At 41.9% G+C, this 12210-nt stretch overlaps 1 protein-coding gene across 8 annotated transcripts in view; it reads left to right on the forward strand.

Moving 5' to 3' along the window:
- The window catches only part of atp2b2 (ATPase plasma membrane Ca2+ transporting 2), a 203272-nt gene extending 194960 nt beyond the window's left edge, over positions 1 to 8312 (forward strand). For 4 of the 8 annotated variants that reach the window (XM_036984268.1, XM_036984277.1, XM_036984270.1 and 1 more), the window contains one exon: positions 4124 to 8312. In XM_036984268.1, coding sequence (XP_036840163.1) covers positions 4124 to 4453 — 330 coding nt within the window. In that variant the 3' untranslated portion in view covers positions 4454 to 8312. The remainder of the gene's footprint in view (positions 1 to 4123) is intronic. The other 4 variants (XM_036984274.1, XM_036984275.1, XM_036984273.1 and 1 more) reach the window with 4 other exon arrangements.
- The last annotated feature ends 3898 nt before the right edge of the window (positions 8313 to 12210 follow it).

Raw genomic sequence — 12210 nt, forward strand, 5'->3', positions numbered from 1 at the left:
TGTTCTGTCATCTTTATGTAACTCGGTGGGCCTGTAGCCAGTGTCCCATTCTTTTTGGTCTTTATGTACCTCAGAGGGCCTGTAGCCAGTGTCCCATCCCGTCTCGTGGCTTCACGCTGTTTGGTTTGATCTGAGTTTATGTACTGTACGTAATGCTGATATGACTGACTGTTGCCACAGTGTAGACCTTTTTCATCGCTCGTGGAGAACGGTCCGATTTCTTTGACTGTTTCTGTTTTTTTTCCCCCATCCACTTTACCCTCCTTTGATCCCAAAAAAATCAAGAAGATTAAGAGTACCCCAGAGTACTCAGTCAATCCTAAAAAATGTTAGTTCTGACAATATTGGTCTGGTAAGACGTAGATGAAACTATAGCCATTTCCTAAAAACAGCAGCTGAGAAACACATACTTTTTTCAAGAATGTTTAAAGAGTTTCATGCTTCTATCATTAGACATGGAAAATAATTCCATCTAATTTACTTTTTATACATCAGTGGCACAGCATTCCTCTTAAAAGTTCTGGTTAGCATAATAGACATCTGAATCGAAAAGGGATTGTAGTAAATCTCATGAAGCGTTTACACTCTGGCCAGTTTAGTAGGTACGCCCATCTAATACCGGGTTGGAACCCCCCAACCCCACCCACCCCTTTTCCTCCAGAACAGCCTTAATTCTTCGGGGTATTCTACAAAGTGTCGGAAACGTTTCACAGGGCTGACTGGATGTTTATCGTTTGTCGCACCCTTCTCCGTAAACCCTAGACGTTCGTCTGTGAAAAGACCAGGAAGGAGGACGTTTGTTAGATACTGGAGCTGACGTGCTTGGCACCGACCAATCATTCCAAACGTTCCATCATACAGTAACTGAATGTCTGGATGCCTGTTAGCTTTACATAACGAGCCACGACCACCTGACTGTAGAAGTGATCCATTTTCGTGACCGGGGGGGGGGGTGTACCTAATAAACTGTACCGGTGAATCTATTTAAATTCAATACTGGCAATTCAGAACCGCTAATTTAATTAACCAGTGAAAGTGAAATAAATATTTTTACAAAATAATTTAGAAAAATATATTTAAAATTTAATCCATTTATGTCATTCATATATTTGACGTGTGTTACACATCAACAATGTTACTATAACATAATGCTTTTATGTTTATTTTTCTCCAATAAAAAATCATAAAAAAACAACAGGAACAAAACAAGCACTACTTTGGGGCTTATACTTGACTGTTTGCTCAGACGTGCATGGAGTTGAGCTCAGAGAAACAGACCTCTGGCAGTAAAACCTAGCGGTGTTGTACAGCTATGTGTCTGTGTGTCTGTTCATCACCGCGTGGTCCCTGTTGCATGTTTCACATTGTCATGTTCGTTGTCTGGTTGGTCGTTGAAGCTTGTGGTCTGGTCTGCTTTCATTGTGTTGTTTTGCTACACTCACTGTGATCCTTGAACCAGCACCCCCCCCCCCCCCCCCCTGTCTCCTCATATCTCCTTCAAAAAAACCTGGACATTCCTCCTTTATGTCCAACTATGTCAACATGCAGTCTCTGTGGATGTCCTACCCATCACTCCCTGTCCTTGTATGGTCCGTCTCTCTTCCAACCTCCTACAATGGATCTGAAGTACAAACTTTTCCTCCTACCATTACTGACCTCCGACCTCCAGAGGTCTTCAACTTGCATGATTTGTATTTCTGTGTGCAGTTTATTAACGTGACTTACCTCTACAGGTGTATCTCACATTGGATCATTTCTTTATTAACGTGACTTACCTCTACAGGTGTATCTCACATTGGATCATTTCTTTATTAACGTGACTTACCTCTACAGGTGTATCTCACATTGGATCATTTCTTTATTAACGTGACTTACCTCTACAGGTGTATCTCACATTGGATCATTTCTTTATTAACGTGACTTACCTCTACAGGTGTATCTCACATTGGATCATTTCTTTATTAACGTGACTTACCTCTACAGGTGTATCTCACATTGGATCATTTCTTTATTAACGTGACTTACCTCTACAGGTGTATCTCACATTGGATCATTTCTTTATTAACGTGACTTACCTGTACAGGTGTATCTCACATTGGATCATTTCTTTATTAACGTGACTTACCTGTACAGGTGTATCTCACATTGGATCATTTCTTTATTAACGTGACTTACCTCTACAGGTGTATCTCACATTGGATCATTTCTTTATTAACGTGACTTACCTCTACAGGTGTATCTCACATTGGATCATTTCTTTATTAACGTGACTTACCTCTACAGGTGTATCTCACATTGGATCATTTCTTTATTAACGTGACTTACCTCTACAGGTGTATCTCACATTGGATCATTTCTTTATTAACGTGACTTACCTCTACAGGTGTATCTCACATTGGATCATTTCTTTATTAACGTGACTTACCTCTACAGGTGTATCTCACATTGGATCATTTCTTTATTTTAATTTTTTATTTTATTTAACTAGGCAAGTCAGTTAAGAACAAATTCTTATTTTCAATGACGGCCTAGGAACAGTGGGTTAACTGCCTGTTCGCGGCAGAACGACAGATTTGTACCTTGTCATCTTGGGGATTCGAACTTGCAATCTTTCGGTTACTAGTCCAACACTCTAACCACTCGGCTACCCTGCCGCGCCATTAATGTGACTTACCTCTCTACAGGAACTTATCTCTACGTAGGTGTATCGCACATTCGGATCCTCACACTCTTCTATGATATTTACATCGACCAAGTGTTTAAACTCCACCAACGTGACTACATCATCAATTCCAGGACCACGGAGCTGAGTAACTAAAACTATTTCTACCATGAGCTGATATTTATTTACTGATCTGATTAAAATGGCATTTTACCCAATATAGCCTTATAAATCAGTGTGAACCAGTGATGCAAGGCAAGGTCAATAGCAACCTATTATTAACGTGTCTTATCTCTAGGTATAACGTGTCTTATCTCTAGGTATAACGTGTCTTATCTCTAGGTATAACGTGTCTTATCTCTAGGTATAACGTGTCTTATCTCTAGGTATAACGTGTCTTATCTCTAGGTATAACGTGTCTTATCTCTAGGTATAACGTGTCTTATCTCTAGGTATAACGTGTCTTATCTCTGTAGGTATAATGTGTCTTAACTCTATTGGTATAACGTGTCTTATCTCTATAGTTATATTGTGTCTTATCTCTATAGGTATAACGTGACTTATCGCTAGAGGTATAACGTGACTTGGCTCTATAGGTGTATATTGTCGTAGGTATATTGTGTCTTATCTCTATAGGTATAGCGTGTCTGATCTCAAGAAGTATATAGTGTCTTAACTCTATAGGTATAACATGACTTTTCTCTATGGGTATAACGTTTCTTAGGTATATCGTGTCTAATCCCTATAGGTATATCGTGTCTTAGGTATATCGTGTCTTAGGTATATTGTGTCTTATTTCTATAGGTATAACGTGACTTGTCTCAATAGGTATATAGTTTCTTATCTCTATAGGTATATCGTGTCCTATCTCGAGGTATATTGTGTCTTATCTCAAGAGGTATATCATTTCTTATATCTATAGGTGTACCGGCCTTATCTCTATAGTTATAACGTGTCTTATCTCTACAGGTACATTGTGTCTTATCTCCATGGGTAAAACGTGTCTTATCTCTATGGGTAAAACGTGTCTTATCTCTATAGGTATAACCTCAATAGGTATATTGTGTCTTATCTCTATAGGTATATCACACATTGGGTCCTGTTATATACATACAATGAGTGTTACCTTAATCTTGTGTTTTGCCTATGACCTTCTGTTTAGGTGCGCGTCAGATCAGTGAGTTGTGTACCATGTTGTACTGTATTATACTGTATTATATCGTACTGTACCGTATTATACTGTACTGTACTGTGAAAGCAGACCACAGACTGCAGTTTCCTCTTCCTCCTCCTCCTCCTCTTCCTCCTACCTAACCCCCTCTGTCTTTATCTGACCATCTCTCAGAGGATTCTCTACCTCTCCCAGAGTCAATCCTTCCTGACGGTTCTTATTTGCTCTCCTGTGTTTACTCCCCCCCCCCCCCCCTCCCTCCCTCCCTCTTCTCTCCCTCCCTACCACAGATTCGCGTCGTGAATGCATTCCGTAGCTCCCTCTACGAAGGCCTTGAGAAACCAGACTCTAGACCGTCCATCCATAACTTCATGACCCACCCAGAGTTTAGGATAGAAGACACCACGCCTCACATCCCCCTGATAGACGACACTGACCTGGAAGAGGACCCTGCGTTGAGGATGATCCCTCAGTCCCAGACAGGCAGCCAGCCCCAGTCCCCCAACAAGAACAACAACGCCGTTGACAGCGGCATCAACCTCACCATCGACACCACCAGTAAATCAGCTGCATCCTCCGGCCCAGCCAGCCCACTGCACAGTCTGGAGACCTCCCTCTAGTGGCCTGCAGCTGGCTGGTGGAGACCTCATCTGCAACCTTGGAGACACCAGCCCACTGCAGCCCTTGGAGACCTCTAGCAACACCTTCTGATAGCCTGGCTGGTGGAGACCTCCGTCTGCAATCTGGAGACCTCCTTCACTGCCATTTGGAGACCTTTCCCTACTGCAACATAGAGACCCTTCTCTACTGCAATATAGAGACCTTTCTCTATTGCAATATAGAGACCTTTCTCTATTGCAATATAGAGAGCTTTCTCTACTGCAATATAGAGACCTTTCTCTACTGCAATATAGAGACCTTTCTGTACTGCAATATAGAGACCTTTCTCTACTGCAATATAGAGACCTTTCTCTACAGCAATATAGAGAGCTTTCTCTACTGCAATATAGAGACCTTTCTCTACAGCAATATAGAGAGCTTTCTCTACTGCAATATAGAGACCTTTCTCTACAGCAATATAGAGAGCTTTCTCTACTGCAATATAGAGAGCTTTCTCTTGAGGCCTGGTGGAGATATCTACTGCAGCCTGGTGGCTCCCACACTGCAGGTTGGAGACTTCTGTCTTTCAGTCTCTTGGATACCTCCTTTTGTCTGCAGTTTGGAGACCTTCCTCTAGCCTCAGTCTGTCTCCTGCAATCTCTCCTCCTGTACCTGGAGAAAACATCATACCACACATACAATCAGAAAGCACAACAAAGCCAACACACAGGACATGTGTGTGTACTGTATGTGTGTGTGTGTGTGTGTGTGTGTGTGTGTGTGCGCGCGCTGCTGACTGACTGAACCATGTTTCTAGCAGCAGTGAAGAGGAGGACCAGAAAGTGAGTGGAAAAAACAGCATAAACTACAACCCACTCCTCTCTCCGTCCTCACATTAACAATGACTGTTTCTCCTAATAGATTCAATTAAAAACATTTATTATTGCTCCTGCATGAATGTACATTATCCAATGTTTTTATTTAAATAGTTGTTTTTAATTTGATTGGGTGGGTGAGAAGGGGATTGCTTCTTTAAGGCAGCTTTATCCGATCGTTGGTCTGCGAGTTCTTTAAGTGTAAAAATGTATTTGGTTTATAAAAATGAGACGTGTGTCAAGGCCGTAGGACTCAACAAGCACAGTAGATTTACACCTGTTGGAAAAGAGGAACCCATAAATAAATAACATTTCTTAAACTTATGATATATAAATATATATATATATATATATATACACACAGAGTTTATCTTCATTTGTTGGCATGTTGCCTTGTTTCTGCTTCGATGGCTCGAACTACTTTTAACTTATTTATGTGCTTTAAGAGAATGTCATTGGTTTACAACACCCGTAGAAACGTCCTGGTTGATTCGTAGGGTTCCAAACCATTCAGCAGATGTAGTTGGAAAAAAAAAACTCAAGTTGTTTGAGTTCTCCTCATTGGTGTTTATAATATACCGTGTACTGGACTTGCCTGCTATCAAATACTGTAGATATTTTTTTAGAGGATAACAAAAGAAAACCAAAATATTATGGGATGTAATAATTCATGTTAGCTAATATTATATGATTGTTGGGATGAACTTTGAACCTTTGTTTCCAAACAGAGATGTTAATAAGACTAAAGGTTTTATTTCTTTGATTACAATTTTTCTTATTTTTCTTATTTTTTGTTCAAAGCTTGAAATGTAACTTAAATGGAGACTTACTCTGAGCTGAGCGGCCGAACAGGCCTTCTATAACGGACATGTCTCCTATATAAAAACGTCTAGTTTTAAGGATTTCAAAATTTTATTTTGTGTGACCATCAAAGGCTGCGATGGATTTATATTAGAAATTGCAAACTATATTTGTTTTATCTGTATAGAAAAATCTAAAAGTTGTGTTGAAAATCTTGTGAAATAATGTGTTGATTGATTGTTTTATTATTTTATTGATTTCTTGTTTTCCTTTTGAAAAATAATAAGAAAAAAAAAACCACACGGAGATCCAAAGTTATTGGCATTTTGAACGACAAAAAAAAAAAAATAATAATAATAATAATGATGCTTCAACTCGTTATAAACAACAACAAAAACATTTTTTAAAAAAGAAGAAATTTCCTCACTATCAGGATATGAATGAAACCCCTTTTTGGTGTGCTTTTAGATGTGTTTCTGTGGTGTTTTAACCAAGCTTGTCTTCCTGCCTTCACCGAGTCAACTCTAGCATCTCAACACTATTCACTTAGTTGTTAGAACTATTTATTGTGCTTTAAAAAAAAAATTTAAAAAAGGATGTGGGAGATTACAAAAGAAGCCACACTTAACTTACTATATATCAAAAGGCACAGAGGCGTTCATAGCACACACTCTTGTGTTATTGTAATATTCCTACAACCAATTGGAGTCATGGAAAAGCATGATGTAATATGCTCAATATGCAAGTTGAACCAATCCCAATCGTTCTAAATGAATCCCGTGGTAATTATGCGTTGACCTGATTTCTCTTTTATTAAACCAATTCTGCCGTCGGATTAGGAGAGGGTGCACAAGCTCTCAACGCTTAGCTCAGGCCTGTTGAACAAGCTAAGGACTTGTTGTTGTTGTTGTTGTTGTTGTTGAAACAGCTCTATTTTCATTCAGAAATGGTCTTGACTTCTGCAGTTGCTTTTAAAACCGCTTGATTTTTCTTTTTTGTATTTTTTTTTCTCCTTCGGGTAAAACATTATTATTATTTTTTTTACATCAAAAGATTTTCAGCCAACATTTTATTTTTTATTTTTTAACATCACATCTATACATTCAAGCTATACGTTCAGCTTTAAGGGGATGCAACAGTGTGTTCCATGTACATTACTTCTAAGAGGAATGTCTTCTAAGAGGAATGTCTTCTAAGAGGAATGTCTTCTAAGAGGAATGTCTTCTAAGAGGACATACACACAACGGTCCATCCGTCCAGGCTAGTGGGCTGTACTTTACTAAACTCTGCTTGTACTCTAAGCAATTCCTCCATAGCAGAATTCATTACTGATCAGGGGCCCCCGTATTCACAAAGCAACTCAGGTCTAGGATCAGCCCCCCCCCCCCCCCTCAAACGGATACTAGATTACATCTCCTATTCTGAGACACTTTGTGAATATGGTCCCTGAGTCATTCTAGTCTCAACCAGACCACCAGGCCCTGTATTCATAATGTTTATCACAGTAGGAGTTCTGATCTAGGATCAGTTTGACCTTTTTTAGATAATAGTGAATAAGATTATTATAGAAAAATGGGGGGGGGGGGGGGTACCTGATCCTAGACCAGCAATCCTACTCTGAATACGGGCTCAGACCTCAGTCTGTTCATCATGTCAACATACACACGCTTCACTAAACTCATCCAACTAATGTTATAAATAATAATAATGATCCTAATAAGGAGGACACTTCTTGCAATAGGTCACCTGCCTCTGTGTACTTTACCTAGCAGCATGCCATTTTGTGGAGCAAAGAAATCGTCAAAATGCCAACGTGGAATGTGGCATTCTAGCCGATTTGATGGGTATAAATGATACGTTTCTTTCCCGGCATCCTACATCTTGTTTTTATGAATTGTTTTATCTATACAATAATTGTAAATAAAGAACTCAATGTCTTTTGTTCATTTAATACTATGCAAAAAGTCATGCTTTCTGATTGTAACACCCCCCCACCCCCCGTCCCATGTTTGTGGTTTCAAAAGTCAGTAAAAAAAAAAATGTGTTGTAAATTATTTTCTAGCTTGACGAACGTTATACGAACTGTGACTCTTGTTGCTGCTTAACTGTCCATTACCACAACTCCCAAGACAGGAGCAAGCGCAAGTGAAAAATAAATTAACAATGAAAAAAATCACTAAATAAATTTCTAGAGCAGCATGAACCAGATTGGTGTTGTGACCCGTGTCGTGTGGTGATTGGTTCTCAGAATGGTGTTGCGACCCGTGTCGTGTGGTGATTGGTTCTCAGAATGGTGTTGTGACCCGTGTCGTGTGGTGATTGGTTCTCAGAATGGTGTTGTGACCCGTGTCGTGTGGTGATTGGTTCTCAGAATGGTGTTGTGAGCCGTGTCGTGTGGTGATTGGTTCTCAGAATGGTGTTGCGACCCGTGTCGTGTGGTGATTGGTTCTCAGAATGGTGTTGTGACCCGTGTCGTGTGGTGATTGGTTCTCAGAATGGTGTTGTGACCCGTGTCGTGTGGTGATTGGTTCTCAGAATGGTGTTGTGACCCGTGTCGTGTGGTGATTGGTTCTCAGAATGGTGTTGTGACCCGTGTCGTGTGGTGATTGGTTCTCAGAATGGTGTTGTGACCCGTGTCGTGTGGTGATTGGTTCTCAGAATGGTGTTGTGACCCGTGTCGTGTGGTGATTGGTTCTCAGATTGGTGTTATGACCTGTGTCGTTTGAAATCTGTGTGGTGATTGGTTCTCAGATTGGTGTTATGACCTGTGTCTTGTGGTGATTGGTTCTCAGATTGGTGTTGTGACCCGTGTCGTGTGGTGACTGGTTCTCAGATTGGTGTTGTGACCCGTGTCGTGTGGTGACTGGTTCTCAGATTGGTGTTGTGACCCGTGTCGTGTGGTGACTGGTTCTCAGATTGGTGTTGTGACCCGACAGGGTCTCTGTGTGATCTTTGATTTCCTTACTCCGGGGTGAAGTTTCCCCTAGGTACAAATCAATGGATCAGCTTTCCCTCCCCAATCCTCACATTAATTATTAGTGGGGAAAATGCTAAATTTATCCAAGATCAGCGGTGACAGTGTCTGTGTTCGTTGGTTTTCTTGGCTTGCAGCTGTAGAGAGTAAAGAGTATCTTTGATTTGCAAAATATCAAACTAGTATAGCACCGTATTAGTTTAAAACACTGTAACAATATTCAATTGTAGCTAAATCTTATTATTTTAACTCTTAATAATATCTTCGGTTAAAAACATGAATAATACATATGGTATATGGTTATTTATGATGAATTGATTTAAACGTGGGGTTTTATTGGACTGCGATAGAGTTAAAATGGCCCGAGAGCTAATGACAATGCAATGCCCGGGCGTCTAGTTGGGCTGGAACTGGACAAGTTTATACAGCTGATGTCGTAGACAGAGTGAATTGTCAGATGGGATAAAGTACTGTGGGACAGTAGCTCCTATTGGATTAGGCCATGTCATTCCAATGATGTGTGTTGTGTTGTTCCCTCAATAGCCACCAGATGGTGGTGTTTAATAGGACATTTGACACGCTCATATTATCTGATTACATACCTGAGGAGAAAACTCTATTTGCTAAAGTGTTCTACCACATAAACCCTATTTGCTAAAGTGTTCTACCTCATAAACCCTATTTCCTAAAGTGTTCTACCTCATAAACCCTATTTCCTAAAGTGTTCTACCTCATAAACCCTATTTGCTAAAGTGTTCTACCTCATAAACCCTATTTGCTAAAGTGTTCTACCTCATAAACCCTATTTCCTAAAGTGTTCTACCTCATAAACCCTATTTGCTAAAGTGTTCTACCTCATAAACCCTATTTGCTAAAGTGTTCTACCTCATAAACCCTATTTGCTAAAGTGTTCTACCTCATAAACCCTATTTCCTAAAGTGTTCTACCTCAGAAACCCTATTTACTAAAGTGTTCTACCTCAGAAACCCTTAAGTGTTCTACTCACAAGGCTCTGGCACTATACAGGGAATAGGGTCCCATTTCAGATGTGTTCGTAACCGTAGCCCCTCTGTTTAAAGAAATGCATGAGCGACTTAATCTAAATGTCTCTCCTACTGTGCTTGAGGACATGACTGTGTAGTGAGAGTCTGGATTGCGTAACACACACAACTGACGAGGATATAAAGGTTTTTTACAATGGTTGCCTTGGCGCCTTGGCGGCTCCATCCTATAATGCACAGGGAGGCTAGGAGGGAAGGAGACGGGGAGAGCATGCTCAGCAGAATTAACAAGACTGAGGAGCTCATTCGTCTTCCTTTGAGGTGCAACCTCATTAGAACTTCCTGTTGTCCGACGGCTGTCTGAAGCTGTGAGGAATGGATGATGTGCAAACAAGATGGTGGAAGCTTATCGTCAGTGGCTTTCACCTGGTCAGTTCTTTCAGTGCAATGAAGGAGAGGAGGGGAGAGGTAGAGAGAGGGAGAGGTAGAGAGAGGGAGAGGAGAGGTAAGGGAGAGGAGAGGAGAAGGGAGAGGTAGAGAGAGGAAGAGGAGAGGTAAGGGAGAGGAGAGGTAGAGAGAGGGAGAGGAGAGGAGAAGGGAGAGGAGAGGAGAGGTAGAGAGAAGGGAGAGGAGAGGTAGTGGTAGAGAGAAGGGAGAGGAGAGGTAGAGGAGAAGAGAAGAGAAGAGAAGAGAAGAGGAGAGGAGAAGAGAAGAGAAGAGAAGAGAAGAGAAGAGAAGAGAAGAGAAGAGAAGAGAAGAGAGGAGAGGAGAGGAGAGGAGAGGAGAGGAGAGGAGAGGAGAGGAGAGGAGAGGAGAGGAGAGGAGAGGAGAGGAGAGGAGAGGAGGAGGGAAAGGATGTGAGGTAGGGGAGAGGGAGAGAGAAGGTAGAGGAAGAAGGAGAGGATGTAGAGGAGAGGGAGAGGAGAGGAAGAAGTGAGGATAGAGAAGAAGGGAGAAAAGGAGAGAGAAAGGAGGAGAGGTAGAGGAGAAGGGAGAGGAGGAGATGGAGAGGTCGAGGAAGAGGCGAGGATGAGGAGAGGAGAGGTAGAGGAGAGAGAGGAGGAGAGGTTGAGGAAGAGGCGAGGATGAGGAGAGGTAAAAAGAGAGGATAGAGAAGAAGGGAGAAAAGGAGAGAGAGGAGGAGATGGAGAGGTCGAGGAAGAGGCGAGGATGAGGACAGGTAAAAAGAGAGGATAGAGAAGAAGGGAGAGAAGGAGGAGATGGAGAGGTCGAGGAAGAGGCGAGGATGAGGAGAGGTAAAAAGAGAGAGGTCAGTGGCGACCCGTCATTTTGCCTGTTTTGCATTAATACGTGTCACATATCAGTTTTCAAACAATGTCAAAATTGAGTTAATAATACCAAATATATTTTGTATTTTTATCTAAACAGGTGGGCTCTGCCCCACCTGCCCTGAACGACACGTCGCCACTGGTATTGGCTCAAGGTGGAAACTCAGGAGCCTTTGACTGAGACAGTGGTGGTACAGGGAACAGTTAACACTTCCTACAGGACTTTAAGAGAATCAGAGAGAGAGCACAGCAAGAGAAGCTCTCTCTTGGTGACGACTCCCCCACCCCAAGCAAGTCAGTCTTTTCAGACGAGCAACCCCAAGAGGAGAGTCACCCTCCCCAGCACAGGGCACTACTCCCTCATTGAAATGAAGGAAACATTTACCCAGCTGGAGGTAAGGCAGGTGGAGCTGGAACAACAGGTCAATACACTCCTGTCAGCACAACAACGCCCCCTCAACCAGATGCAGTCAACAGTCCATCACAACAACACCCCCTCAACCAGACCCAGACAACAACACCCCCTCAACCAGACCCAGACAACAATCCAGCACAACAACACCCCCTCAACCAGACCCAGACAACAACACCCCCTCAACCAGACCCAGACAACAGTCCAGCACAACAACACCCCCTCAACCAGACCCAGACAACAACACCCCCTCAACCAGACCCAGACAACAGTCCAGCACAACAACACCCCCTCAACCAGACCCAGACAACAGTCCATCACAACAACAAACCCTCAACCAGCTCCGGAGAGCTGGAGGAGGAGAGAGACATGTCTGACTGTGGTGAGACTACTCCAACAGGAGAAAGAGGAGGAGCAGAAGGAGA

Source organism: Oncorhynchus mykiss, chromosome 7, assembly GCF_013265735.2.
Source record: "Oncorhynchus mykiss isolate Arlee chromosome 7, USDA_OmykA_1.1, whole genome shotgun sequence".
NCBI classification, from domain to species: domain Eukaryota; kingdom Metazoa; phylum Chordata; class Actinopteri; order Salmoniformes; family Salmonidae; genus Oncorhynchus; species Oncorhynchus mykiss.